The sequence below is a fragment of the Cinclus cinclus genome, chromosome 2 (genome assembly GCF_963662255.1).
Source record: "Cinclus cinclus chromosome 2, bCinCin1.1, whole genome shotgun sequence".
NCBI classification, from domain to species: Eukaryota; Metazoa; Chordata; class Aves; order Passeriformes; family Cinclidae; genus Cinclus; species Cinclus cinclus.
The window spans coordinates 93907622-93921943 of record NC_085047.1 but is presented as its reverse complement, the minus strand read 5'-3'; the positions used below and the strand labels follow the sequence as shown (position 1 = coordinate 93921943).

Genomic DNA, 14322 nt, shown 5'->3' with positions numbered 1-14322 from the left:
TCAAAAGACTGGCTATTCTGTGCCCCCCCTCAACCAGCCCTAGTTGTCTACAAACCCTCACTCACTCAGAGAAGGTGGAGTACTATTTGGGGGAAGAAGGAAGTATATTCGTTTCTTTCCTTCTTTTCTCAGCACCTAATTAAAGGAATAGCTACATACTGAAAATCGAAATCCTCTCACCCTAAATTTCAGATTTCTTCAGTTTGACACCCAACATTTGCAATCCATGGGCCATTAACTGGAACACTGTTACACACCAACAGAGGCTGGGCCTTTAAGTGAAATATGTGATACAGCATACAAAAGCTCTAGCACATACTGACTTCTGAAAAGAATTACCATTTCTTAAATTCAGATTCCATGCTCACTATGATTTGCTGTTAAATTTTTGCAAGACATAAGCTATTTCAAAACCATGATATTAAATTTATCCTTCTCAATTTGAAATTACAGACTTTCTCAGCTAGAGAGCCAAGGACTGTTTCTGTAATCTGATGTCCTCAGTCAAACAATCCCATTTTTAACTCAATCACTTAACATTTTTGAATAGTACTTCGAAGTTGCATTAACATAAACTATTTAGGTTACATTTTCTAAACACTTTCCAAAATCTTACTTAAGAAAACTCTGAATACAGCCCAAACAGAGAAACTGTGTAAACAGCAGCTTCTCATGGGATACCCAGAAGTATAATACATAATAATGGCACAGTAGTATTGAAACATGAATAAATATTCAAAAATTAAACCTTTTTACTCATACAAAGAGCCACCAAGTTCCTCCAAGACTGCTTATTACAGGACACGTAAAAAGGGACAGAAGTGGTCTTCAAGGAAACCAAGAGGAATAGTGCTCTACGCAATAACACACAACCTTGTGATGGTAAACACAAAGCACAAACATGCACAGTAGGCACTGTCAGACGTAGCTACTCACCTTTCACAGCACTGGCTTCTTTCAGGTTGTGAGACAGAAAGTCTATGCTGGCATAGGTGCTCATCTCTACTCCATTGATGCCCCCATTCAGGAGATGCCTAGCTTTCAACCTGGATTTGTCACAGTTTGCCAGGGACCCATCCACCACATCAATGGCGATGTAGTTGAGGCCATTCTGGAAGCCAGCCGAGGTTTCCCGGCACATGGGACTGCTACCCTGCTCCTCCTCCAGGCCTTCGCTTTTCCTGAGGGACACATTCTCCACCGAGGCAGAGTTGTGTCGTTTGGGGTTGTGTGCGAAGGATGGGGACACTGGGGTCACAGTGGTGGTGGAGGAGAAAGTTTCTGAGCTGTGCCTCCTCCGCCCCTGGGGGTCTGCCCGGATTACTTTGGCCCCCCTATTTGGGTCTGGGGGAGGGCTGGAGAGAATGAAAGCCTCCACCCCAGAGAGAGTAAGCCTCTTCACACCAGATGTGGGGCTGGTGACCCGGGCACTTTCTGGTTTCTGAATAATGGGTTGAGGTGGGGTAGTGGCCATGCCAAAGGTCATCTCGGTGTAATCACCACCATCCGATGGGCTGGACGAACAAGCCACCTCCACAGCCGCCTTCAGGTAGCGTCCACTGGGCTGGCTGGTGCTGGAGGAAGAACCTGGAGAGAGAGCTTCCAATGAGCCAACTGAGACTGTGCCCGACTGAGAGGGTGACTGGGACCCAAAGTCAATGTTCATGTAGTCAGAAAGAGGGGAGCGCCTCTGCCCCGTGCCTGAGCCCAGAGAGGAGGCCGGGCTGTCAGCAGGCAGGGAGGGGGGAGAATAGACAGCAGCATCCCCAAAGTCAATGTTGATGTATTCACCAGGGCTCTTGGGCTCAGGCGGCAGAGGGTGCTCATTCATGCTGGGCAGCATCGTCCGCAAGGTCTCCAAAGACAGGCGGCTGGGCCGGGCCACCCGCTGGCACCGCTGGCTAAGGAAGCTCTCGGTCCGGCTGTGCCGCAGGGGCGAAGGCACCGAGTGGCTGGAGGGGGCGCAGGTACCTGCAGGCAACTGACTCGCTCCACACGCTGCCTCCTCCGGGATCATCCTCCCCGGGGAGTTCATGAAGACATACTGGTCGCTGTCCTTTGCCAAGCCCTGGCTCTTGTATGAGCGGGGTAAGGAGCTGTATGAATAGCAGCTGGGCTTTGGGGGTTCGCTGGACCCCTGCACTGACGGGGCAAAAAAGAAGTCTGGGGGGGTGAGGGAGGGAGGTTGGGGACCATTCTGGGGGTCCCGAGGGGACATATTGATATAGTCGCCGTTACTCAGCCTCCCATCTGAGCTCTCCACAGACAACTTGGAGCCGCACCACATCCGCATGTACCCGCTATCATCAGGGGAGCTCTCCCCGGGAGAGCTGGTCTTGTAGCTGCTCCCGTTTCCCGGGGACCCACTACCCACCCCTGCCCGGGGCTGCAGGATCTGCTTGGGGGCAGAAACGCTGGTGGGGCTCATGGGCATGTAATCATCGCTGCCCCGGCTTCCCTGCCCTAAGGCTGCAGCCACACCGGGGGTCATGGGCATGTAGCCGTCATCACCTCCCCCTCCTCCCCCCACTGCCGGCGGGCCCAGATTGGTGCTGCTGCTGCCGGAGCTGCGGTGAGAACCGATCTCGATGTCCCCGTAGTCCTCGGGGTAGGGGGTGTAGGTCACTTTCGGGGAAGCCCCGGCTTGGCAGGTGGGGAAGAGGCGGCCGGCGCTGCCGGCGAAGGTGGCGCGCATCAGCGTGTACTCGTCGAGGGAGGCGGAGGAAACCTGCGGCGCGGCGGGTCGCTGTCGGCACGGCGTGGTCAGGGAGTAGGTCCGCTTCCGATGGCACCTGTCGCTGCCGGCTTCGGGACAGGGCCGGTAGCAGAGCCGGCCACTCGGGGGCCGCTCCATCGCCATGTATCCGTAGAGGTCGGTGCCGCCCCCCGGGTCCCGCACTGGGGGGGTTTCGGCCACCGACTCGGGGGTGTTGCTGCGGTTGCTGGCAGTGGAGGAGGAGGAGAAGGGCCGGAGGTCGCCGCCTGGGCTGGAGCCGTACTCGTCGAAGGACATAAAGCCGGCGTCGCTGGGAGAGCCGGACACGGAGGCGCTGCCACTGGACGGGCGCTGCGGGTGATGCGGGTGGGCAGGCTCGGAGCCGAGGCCGCTACTGGAGGAGAGGCTGATGGGGCTGGTGGCGGAGGGAGGCGAGTGGGAGGCGGGCATGGACATGGAACGGCTGCTCTGCAGCCCGCCGCCGCTGGCCAGCACCGGGAGCAGCTTCCCCGCCTGCCGCCCTCCGCCGCCGCTGAGCGTGTGCGAGCGGCTCAGGGGGGTCCGCACGGGGCCCGGGCTCATGGGGCTGCCGGCCGCAGAGCCCACCCGGCAGCCGTCGCCCTCGCTGGCCGTTCTCACCCGGCAGGGCGTGCACTTGGTGCCCGCGCTGGCGGCGAGGCTGTCGGTGCGGGAACGGCGGAGGAGGCCGGTCTGGCTGGGAGGCAGGTTGACCAGGTGATGGTGCCGGCGGCCGGGCACGGTGATGGGGTGGGTGGAGGAGGCACCACTGCCGCCGGGCCCGCCGGCCCCCCCCGAGGAAGAGGAGGAGGAGGACTGGCTCTTGCTGCGGGGCCGGAACTCGGACAGCTCCTTCAGCGCCTTCATGGCCTCCAGGATGGTCTCGTGAATGTTCTGAGCCACCACCGAGTCGTCCGCTTGCATCCAGAGCTCGCCGGGGCCGGTGGCGGCCGAGCGCCCCACCTCGATGAAGAAGAAGCTGTCGGAGTGGCCACAGCGGCGGATGTTCATCAGCTGCAGAGTGACCGAGGGCAGCTCGCAATTGAGGCGCACGAACCCAATGGTGCGGGCCGAGAGGCAGAGCCGGTGGACGCCGGTGAGGTTTTTACTTTGTCCCAAGCCCTTGGGCTTCAGCGTCACCTGCCAGACCTCTCGGTAGGCAGCGGTGGCCGGCGCGATCAGCCCGTAGTTAAGGTCTTCGCCGGCGGCGGCTAGCGAGGCGGCGGCGGCGCCGCCGGAGGCGGAGAAGGGGGAGGCGAGGTGGCGGTAGGGGGACCCCTGGCAGGCCGCCTTGCCCTCATTGAGCAGGTCGGTGAGAGCCCTGTACCAGCCTTCCTGCTCCTGCTCGTTCTCGGCCGCCACAGCGAAGTACTCGTCCTTGGTGTAGAGGGCGATGAGGTACTTGTGTTTGGCGTCCGCCCGCTTGTTGATGTTGAGGCAGGAGTCCAGGGCGATCACCCGCTTGGGCGCCCCGGACTTGTTCCTCCATTTCTTCTCGCTCTCGTAGTACTCGAGCCGGGCGCCCCCCGCCTCTTCCCCGCCGCCGCCCGGGCCGCGCAGCACGAAGAAGCGCTTGTGGCCGTGCTTCTGCTTGCGCAGGTACCCGCACTTCCTGACGCCCTGGTTGTTGTTGTTGTTGTTGTTCAGGTTGGGGCCGGGCGGGGAGCTCAGGGGGGGCAGCAGCCCCAGCACAGCGGGGCTCGCCATCCCCAGCCCCGCGGCGGGAATGCCGCCCGGCTCCTCTCGCTGCTGTCGCCGACGCTGAGCGGATACGGAGCCCGAGCGCCGCGGAAAAATAAAAAATAAAAAAGAAAAAAAAAGAGGGGAAAAAAAGGAGGATGGAGGGAAACAGGTAAAATAAAGTTAATCCTTCGTAGAAGAGCGCGGTGCCCGGAGCCGCAGCGGGATCCTCCGCTGTCACCTCTAGGCAGCGGGTGCTGCCGGCAGCCGCCCGGCGACCTCCCCGGCTCGAGCACCGGCGACGCTGCTAAGCTTCCCCGACCGCCGCTGCTGCCGGCGCCGGCGGGAGTTTCGCCGTAAGTAACACATCGCGCACCGAGCGCTCCAACTAAAGAGCAAAACAACACGTGACCTCCGCCTCACCGAGGCGCTCACACACCGAGACGGGGCGGGGCGCCGCCGCCGCCGGCACCGCCCCGCATTGGCCGCCGGGCAGCACGAAGGACGGCTGCGGCCCTCAATGGGGCGGCGGGGCGGGCCCTCGGCAGCGAGGCGGCGCGACGCCGTTGGACGGCGGGAGCCTCGCCCCCCCCGCCCCTTCCCGCCCTTCCGCGTTCCCGCCCGCAGCCTCCGACCCCCCTCGGGCGCAGCGCAACCCGTCGCTGCCCTCCGCTCACACGGAGCGGAGCGTGCCGGGGACGCGGGCGCGAGGCCCGGGACGTCCGGCGAGCCCCGGTGCTGCGCCTCGCCGTCCCTCGGGGCACGGCGGAGCGCCGGCGGAGCTCGCCGAGGCCATATCAGGTGCTGCGGACCCGCCGGGCGGAGCTTCCGGCCGCGCGTGAGCGCCGGGCGCCCCCAGCGCGCCCCCGCACACACGCGCGTGTGCGTCAGCCCTGTCCGCACACGCGCGGCGGCTCCGCGCGCTCCTCCGCGCCGTGTGTCACCGCGCCCACGCCGCCCCCGCCCCGTGCGGCGGGGAAATGCCACCCAGGGGGGGCCGGGGGCAGGGGCAGCCGCTGCTGGTCCGTGTTAGTTACACGGCACTAATTTATCCGCGCGCTTCGCTTCGGCGGTGAATAAGGGCAGCGTCCGCATTTCCTATGGAAACGGTCCCGGCCCCGTTGGGGGATCGCGGCGCGGTGATTACGGAACAAGCGGCGGCGGCGGCGGCGGCGGAGCGGCCCCAGGGCCCCCCGCCGTCCGCTCCTTCACCGAGGGCTCCGCGGAGCGGAGAACGACGGGGGCGGGGGGTGCGAGGAGCTGCGTTTGTTTACGGGGGACCCGCACGCTCGCCACCAGGCGGGCCGCGCCCGGGGATCAATGAGCGCCTTTCTCTGCCCTCCACCGGAGCGAGTGAGCGGCGGAGGGGCCCCGGCCGGGGTGGGCGGCAGGAGGGGGCAGCCTGCATTTTCCTGCGTGAGGCGGGAGTGGGGGAAGGCAGGCGGAGCGCGGGGGCCCAGGAGGGGGCTGCGGGGCGGGGATGCCGGGCTCTCGCCCCCCGATGAGGGGCGGTCGCGGCGCGTCACCAAGAGCGCAGAGTGGTGCGGGGTAGCAAAAGTCGAGGGACGAAGGGAAGAGGCTGTACTGACACCGTCCAGCCTGTCCAACCGCAGCCGCATCTCCGCCCGCCTCTGGAGCGGCTGGGGAAGCCTCGGTTTGCACATGCCCGGGAAGAAAAGAGAGGTTGGGGCACGCAAACATCCATCCGTGTTTTCCCGTTTCCCTCTGGAGTGCCGTCGGACGCGCTTTCATTTGGCGGCCTGCGCCGAAGCAGCCAGGTTTGCGAGTAAACACGAGATTTAAAAAACAAAACAAAACAAAAAAAAAAACCACAAACACAAAAACATCACCACAAACAAACAAGCAAAGGGGAAAAAAAAGACGAAAGTGATGCGGCGCCTCCAGCTGCCGCCGTGCGGGGCCGTGTCCGAGCTGTCCCCGTGTTCCCGATGGGGCCGCCCGCAGCCCGCATAGAGCGCTGCTGCAGCTCTGCTCCCTCCTGCACGAAATTCTCCGCGGTTTGGGTCATAGTAACTCATTTAGAAATTAACTGCTCTAACGGGGGAGGGGAGTGTAATCGGAAATGACCGCTTCGCTGTAAATACCGGTATGCTGCAGTAAAGCGTCTTATGAAGGAAGACCTCTCCCATCATCTTACGGGAAAATAATAACATTAACATTAGGTAGAAGTTACCTTACTTTAAATTTCAGGGGAAATCAACGGAGTTAGAGAAGTAATTTGAGATTAGAGGCACCGATTTCTCTGTAGAAGCAAGAAAAGAGATTAGGCAGGGTAGGGTGATGTCTCTGTACCTGTGTGATTCGTCACAGAAAATTATGCTGACAATCTTTACTGTCCTGGCAATGTGCTTTGATTTCTGTGTCTGGAAAAACGCTGAGAATTAGTAATTGTAAACTTAGATTATGTCTAATGATTGAATAAGAAATCTCAGGACAGCTTCATATGAAAACTCAGGAAGAGTTGATTTTCTAGCTATGACTGTAGCAGGCCAAACTAACTCCTGTATCCACACTACCAAAGACATAAGGGAGTTAGTTATCTAAATAAAAGTTTCTTGCCACTGGGTGATCTTGGCCTATAAACACAAACTTTTGTCTGCAAACCCCTTGTGAATTGGAAGATATTTCCCCCAGACATTTATGAAATCTATTGGGCAAGCACTCTTAGGTCTGAAATGTAAAAATGATAAAACATTAATTATTTCATCTACTCGATATTGTCATGTATGTTATTCTTGACCATGTGAGTAATACACATTCAATATACTGGCTACAGCAGCACAGCTTTGTTTGCAAACCATTTCTGTGACAAATACATTACGATAGATTAGAATCCAAGATTCTAATTTTAGCTTTTTTAGCAGTGTTTTATTAATAATAAGCATTATTTTTCCATAGTTATGTTTGGGGTTTGTTTTTTAATGCATAATTGGGATACTGAACACAAGAAGTGAGACTCAAGCATGTGTAAAATTCAGGTTAAAAAATAAATTATTTCATGACCAACACTCTGGAATGAATGATCCTAGTTTACATAGAAGATCTGTCTTACTCAGTTTTCTCTGAACTTCTCTGAATTGTTTTCCAACACTATATCCCTTTGAAAAATTCTCATAGCCATTTCAATGTAATTATAGGGCATTTAATTACAATAAATGCACTAATACCACTCGTCCATCCCATCTTTCAGCCAAAAATCAGTGGTCCTAAAGACTGCCATGTCTTATGATTTAGCTATTCCTGTGCATAGTGTAGCAATGTTTGCTTTAAATTCTGAAATAAGTGGGGTTTCAGAGATACAGGGTTCTGTGAATTGCAATTGTTATGCACAACACATGCACCCTTTTTCCACCAAACAACTTCAGGCACAATATAGGGGTGTCAGAATCTTTAGTAAGGCAACAGATTTGCCAGAGGATGTTTGCTTAAATCATCTCTATAGAACAATTTCATCATCCTGAAACAAAAAAATGATCCTGTTTTACCCTTCCATTTCTTTTCTTCTGTCATATTACCCTACCCCAACTCTGTTTCACCACATTCACCTCCCAGTTTGAGATTTTGACTGGGAATGCTTTGCTAATATTTAAGTACAGTGACCAAATAGTTCTAATATTAGCATCTTTCCTGCCTGCTAAACTATGCTTTTGCCAGCATACCAGACTTCAGCCATCTCCTTTTTTCTCCAAGAAAAATAAACTGTGTTTGGTAATGGTCAGATTTCTCAAAATATACTATCTGTGTGTGGGGCATTTTCCATCAGTTATGTCAGTCATAAAATGTTACCTCTGTCCACCCTAAAGTGACGGAGGCATGCCCAGAAAATTATACACCTTGCTCTTGGCAATGAAGTTTCAATACAACAAATACTATAGCAATAGTTGTATATAGTCAATGTAGCAATAGTTTTGTCAGCACAGAGCCCTACTGATTGCACATTTCCATCCTTCAAGTACTTGGGGCTCCTTGCCTGTATTAAAAAAAAAAAAAAGTGATTATGTATAAATGTATTTAAACTTCATGTTTTCATTACTGAGATATATGGATGGATGATAAACACTGGCCAACAGCCATTTTGCAAGCAGTGAACTTCTCAAGCCATTGGTGAATTTGGCTTGGGATGGCTGTGTGTCTGTATAATAGTTAAATGATTTAATTTATTACTTGTAGGGGCCTCTAGAAACTGGTTTTAGTTACATCTGGAAGCTTGATTCTACAAGCCCAGCACACACATGGACCAGTTGGGGTTTTTTGTTGTTTGTTCCCTGTCCGTCTCCGCTCTAGTTCTCTTAGGGGGATTGAAGCATGAGGCCCTATGAATATCTACCTATATTTAAATACTGCCCAAAGTCACAGCCAGCTGTTAAAAGACACTTTCTGAGAGACTGAATGCATGAGTAGGTTGAATTTCAAAATTTGTGACATCCTTTAAAAGTATGTTTTCCCTTTGTTCTTATTCTAAACATAATTTTGAAATATCTTTCAAGATCAGGATAAAGAGTAAGAGTTGAAAGGGATGTGTTTGATGTTTGGCTTGGCTGTTGCCTTCTACCTGTTGCCAGGTTCAAAGAGCTGATGGTAGTGAAGCCATGGGAAAAAGGTGCAGAGAAAGATTATGTACGTCAGCAACATTTTCTTTATTATCAAGAGTACAGTTATTTGTTCCAGCAAAACAGAGTGATTTATATTTTGGTGTCCTTGAACTTCTACATAAACAGATGAAGTCAGTTTATTCCCTGGTACATTTATTTGCATATTCCTGATACAGTGTCATTCTGGTTATACATTTCATAACCTGAGTGTAAGAGGACATGAACTCCCATCACCTTGTTTCTCTCTAACCTTTCTCAACTCCTTTGAGTGCTAACGTACCATGACTGTGCTATTATCCAGTAGAGAAGTCTGTGTTATTTGGGAGGAAGGACAGGCTATCTTTACAGGTAGTTTTACAAAATACTTTGTTGATACTACCCATTTAGCAACTCCTAACAGCAGGTTTTATTCCTTTATAGCAAGACTAATGCTAAATTATAAAGTTGCCCTTACCCTCGAATAGGGGCTGCCAATTTTCTTTTCCTCCTGGTCCTTTGTAAACAACTATGGGTGGCTTTGTACAAAAGGGAAAGATACAGACTCTAAATATACTTATTTCTTAAGTAAAGGTTACTTGCTTCAGTGAATATTGCACCCACAGTTTTCCAGAGAATTCCAGATTAAATAAATAGGGGTAATAGTTATGCAACTTTGTGCATGTTCAGTAATTCATGAAGCAAATAATATTTTTGTTATTTGAAATATATACAGAAATAATCATTATGTCATTACTGTGCACGCTCTTATATGGGACGGGGAATTAAGGTGAGAAAAATCTGGAGCATGCCTTATTTACAGATTAATAATTTTTTACTAAGACCTGAATATTTTTCTGCATTTGGATCATTTCTTCCTCAAAATTTGTATCGCAAGTGGCAGATTCAGAACCCCGGAGTCCTCAGGCAGGCCGATAGGTTGGTGGTGTTTGGGAAAGCCCTGCGCAAATCCCCGGGGTCTGAACAAGGAGCCAGTTCCTCTTCCTGCGACAGGTGGACCCGCAAAAGGCGGGCTCGGGACCGGGTTTTGCTGCAGCACCACGTCCTCGGGCCGGCCGGTGCTCGGGCTGCGGGCCCGGCGGGGGCTCCTCGGGCCGGCCGGTGCTCGGGCTGCGGGCCCGGCGGGGGCTCCTCGGGCCGGCCGGTGCTCGGGCTGCGGGCCCGGCGGGGGCTCCTCGGGCCGGCCGGTGCTCGGGCTGCGGGCCCGGCGGGGGCTCCTCGGGCCGGCCCCGGCCCCTCCCGCCGCGGGGCTGCTCCGGCACCGCCGGTACCGCTGCGGGGCCTCCCGCGGAAATCACCGCTTTCGGCGAATCTCCCGGGGGAGCCTGGGGAAGGGCTTGGGGCGTGCGGGGGGTGTGGAGCAGCTCCTGCCCCGCTCCCGCCCCTCCGCTGCTGCCGGTGCGAAAATTACGCACTGGGTGCTGAAATGCGTCAGCGCTTCGCAATCAACCAGGATTTTCTTCCTGGAACGTCTATTTTTGTTGGTTGCGGATTTTATTTTGGTTCGGTTTTTTTTTTTTTTTTTTTTTCCCTCCCCTTTATGTACGTGCGTGGTCGGGGGCGATGGCGGAGCCGCCCCCGCCGCGGGCACCGCGCTGGTGCTGCCCCCCCTGGCGGCAGCGCGGGGCAGCGCGGGCGCGCTTCTGCAGCAGCCGCGCGTGGGCTCCAGAACGCGTTCTGGTGGTGGTGGTGGTGGTGTTGGTTTGCTGGTTTCTGTTTCGTTCAGGTGTTTTTTTTTTTTCCCCTCCTTCCCCCACTCGGTGGAAATGATATCTTTTCGTTCCTACCAGATTGATCACTGGTTAAAAATAAATATTGTTATTTAAAGAAAAAAGCCTGATAGAATATAGAACCAGTTCTGTCCTAGGGGCACACAGAAAAAGTGTTCATGAAGCAACAGACACAAATACACAAATATTTTCAAGCAGTTGTTGGAGCAAATACCCCTCTTGCCTCTGAGAACATATAGCCCCTCTTTTTTTTAATTTTTTCTTAAAGTGGTTTTGTAATGTACTTTTCTGACCTGTATGGATAGCCAAGATCTACAGTCCTTCAGGGTACTTTTCTCTCCAAGAAGAGAATGGATGATAGAATTCAATATTTCTTTGATGCAATAGTTGCAGAAAATTTTCAAAGCCTCATTTGCCCAAACACCATGGGACTTGAACAGAAGAGGGCTTTTTTGTTTGTCTTATTTTCTTCTTTTTCAGTTCTGTTTCTTACTCGGTAACATTCTTTTTGAAAATCTATTTGTTTAGTTTTTTCCCCAGGCAGGTTACTCTTGGCACTTTTTCTATTCTTTTATGAATGCTCTTAGAGGCTATTCTGCAGCAAATTCACTCCAGTCATTCAGCTTTCCCCTCTGCGTTACAATTCATTTGGCTATTTGCCTTTGTTTCACATGGCCTTTGCATCTGCTTTAGGTAGTAGTTTTTTTTCCTCTGGCCTTCAAACAAACAAACAAACAAACAAACTTCAGAAGGTAGCCTAACTTCCTCCACAATTTATTTTGACATCAGGATAATTTTCCTAACAGCAGGGGTAATGCAATTCTGGAGTAGACTGTCAAAGGATTTTTATAGAGTCCCTATCACTGGAGCATTTTAAGCTGCACAAATACTGCTCAGGAATGACACAAGTACAGTTGTCCTGAGTCAGGGCAGTGTGATGGTCTAGATGATCTCATGTTTACTTCCAGTCCTATTTTGTTGTATTTCTGTGATATATACACCTATAAATAGCTCCAGGATTGTCACTGATGAAAGAGAAAATAACAGTCTTGTCTTGCTCTCTCTATTAATTTTTTTCTTTTCTTTTTCTATCTGCTAATTTAACTGTGCAAATTAAAGAGTGTAAAACTGATTATGAATCATCACTTATTCTTACTGTTTGGGATACACTTTTGGTGAAATTCTTACTCATGCAGGACATTTGCTGATCTTATTTGTGCATTCACAAGACCACTGGGATTATGGAGAGACATTTGGGGAAATAGAGACACTACAGAGGAAAATCTTGCCGGCTTTTCTCAGTGTACCCCTTCAGTGGAAGTTTTATGTGACTAAGGTGAGGAAGGCTTGCCCTCAGAGTAGGCTGACTGCTTTCAAGGAAAATTGTCATCTATCTGCCTTATTTAGACAGCACCTGGGAAATTCACTCCAGCCTCAGGCTTCCATTGTGTTAGATGCTGTGTAGATGGGTAATTAATGGTGGGCCTCCTTCTGGGTTTTTGTTTGTTTGTTTGTTTTTGTTGTTGTTTTGGTTTGGTTTGGTTTGGGTTTTTTTGTGTGGTTTTGTTTTGTTTTGTTTTTTTGTTGTTGCTGGGGTTTTTTTAAATGTATATATTGTACATATGCAATAACTTGAGGAAGATTGCCAATTTTGGGAGGCAAACAATTCTGCAGTCATGTGAACACTGTGGCACTGTGGCTGACAAGCAGCAGTTTCAGCTCGCTCATTTCCTAACTAATGGACACTGCAGGCATGCTCAGCATGTAAAGAACTAAAAAGTGTCAGCCTTCCATATTTTGATGGACTTACATGCATGGGGGAAGCACAAAGGCAACACATGTCCTGAGGGAAGAGGTGGAGGATCTTTTTTTTAAATATATGTTTGGAAGCATGTTTTTTCAGGTATGCCGATTAAGTGCAACTATTAATTTAAGGAAGGTTGAGCATCACAAGATGAGTGCAAAGCTCTTGGCACCAGACATATATATGAAGTTTCATGTGCCTGTGAGAGAGGTTGAATAAAACCTCCTCCCAGTTCTTGGGCATCAGGGCTCAAACACCCAACCCATGCTAGAGATTCTCTCATGGATTGTAGGGCATAAGAAGGACGAGTGGGCCTGTCCAAGACACTTGTTGTATCAAGCACTGCCATGGTTGGAGGCAATCTGCATGTATAAAAATAATAACAACTTGATTTAAAAAGTGCTGTCAAGTAAATTCCGCAAAAAGGAAAAAGAAAAGTTTCTTGCCTGTTCTGCTGAGTGCTCATGGACGCAAAATTAAATGATCACATAATGTTTTTTAAATATTCATGTGGACGTAACATGTTCATTACTAAAGTGTGAGACCACAAAATGAAATACAAGTGAAGAGTGTGCTTTCAGTTAAACTGCTGATTAAACAAAGGAGAAGCATATGTAACTGAAGAGAATGAGATAATCATGGCACATGAACATGCTTTTAATTTCATCTGTTGCATTTAATCATACAAAACGGGAATGTTTCCTGGTGCCCTTCCTTCCTTCCTTCCTTCCTTCCTTCCTTCCTTCCTTCCTTCCTTCCTTCCTTCCTTCCTTCCTTCCTTCCTTCCTTCCTTCCTTCCTTCCTTCCTTCCTTCCTTCCTTCCTTCCTTTTTGAGACCCTTTACTGGTTTGTAAAAGTTTTCAAGGTTACAGAAGTAGATTTTTTAAAGATGAGTAACTCCAAATGCAGACATTGCAAGAGCTGCTGTCACCTCTTGAATGCAGCTGGTATAGAAGTGGATCGGTGAGCAAAGATTCAGTTCACTATCTTGCAGTGACCAAACCAAAGCAAACCCTTTCTTTGGCTGGTGTTGTATAAGGACCTGAAAGATGCCTTAGAAATGAAGCCTCCTCCAGTGAGCTAAAAGGACCTTTCATTTCTGGTACAAAGTATTCTGAGTTTGTTTGCTGACGAAAACTTCTGTCCCAACTAAATTGAACCTGGTGAGAGATCCCTGGGCTGCACTGCAGTTTGGCCTTTGGGTTACCCTTGCCAGCATTTATTTACAAAAGTCTCCTCTGCAATTATTTCCGGAGAAGTTGTCCTCTGTAATGAAATTATGTTTTTGCTTTGTTTGGGAATGGATAAACACAACCAGTGTTTTAAAAATGTAACTATGCCACTGGTATAAGTTAAACAGATACAATTTATAGATTGTGGAAAGATCAGATAATTTTAAAGTCAGTGGTTGGCTGTAAAATTGTTAATTGAACATTTGCTGAAAAATGCCTATGGGGAAATGATCTTGTTATTCTTGCAGGATAATTAGGTTTTTTAAAAAAACAGTTGTTGGCTATATTTAGGTAAATACTTACAAGTTAAAAAATCACTGTCCTCTAAACATTAGAGACATCCTTACATTACCAATCCTTTAGGCTGGTAATACTGAAATAATCTTACTACACCATTTAATGACTTGATTTAGTGGGCTTTTATTTACTTTCTGATTGAAAAAAAATACTGGGTTTTCCTATTTCTCACTTTTGAAGGCTCTCTGTAATTAATTTATTTTATTTTATTTTTCCAAGTGCATGTTCAACGTTG

The 14322-nt window shown here is 50.5% G+C and overlaps 1 protein-coding gene across 2 annotated transcripts in view; it reads right to left on the bottom strand.

Annotated features, from left to right (window-relative positions):
- IRS2 (insulin receptor substrate 2) overlaps window positions 1-4959 on the bottom strand; it is a 28005-nt gene extending 23046 nt beyond the window's left edge. For both annotated transcript variants that reach the window (XM_062515093.1, XM_062515092.1), the window contains exon 1: window positions 937-4959. In XM_062515093.1, coding sequence (XP_062371077.1) covers window positions 937-4441 — 3505 coding nt within the window. In that variant the 5' untranslated portion in view covers window positions 4442-4959. The remainder of the gene's footprint in view (window positions 1-936) is intronic.
- Window positions 4960-14322: the final 9363 nt, after the last annotated feature.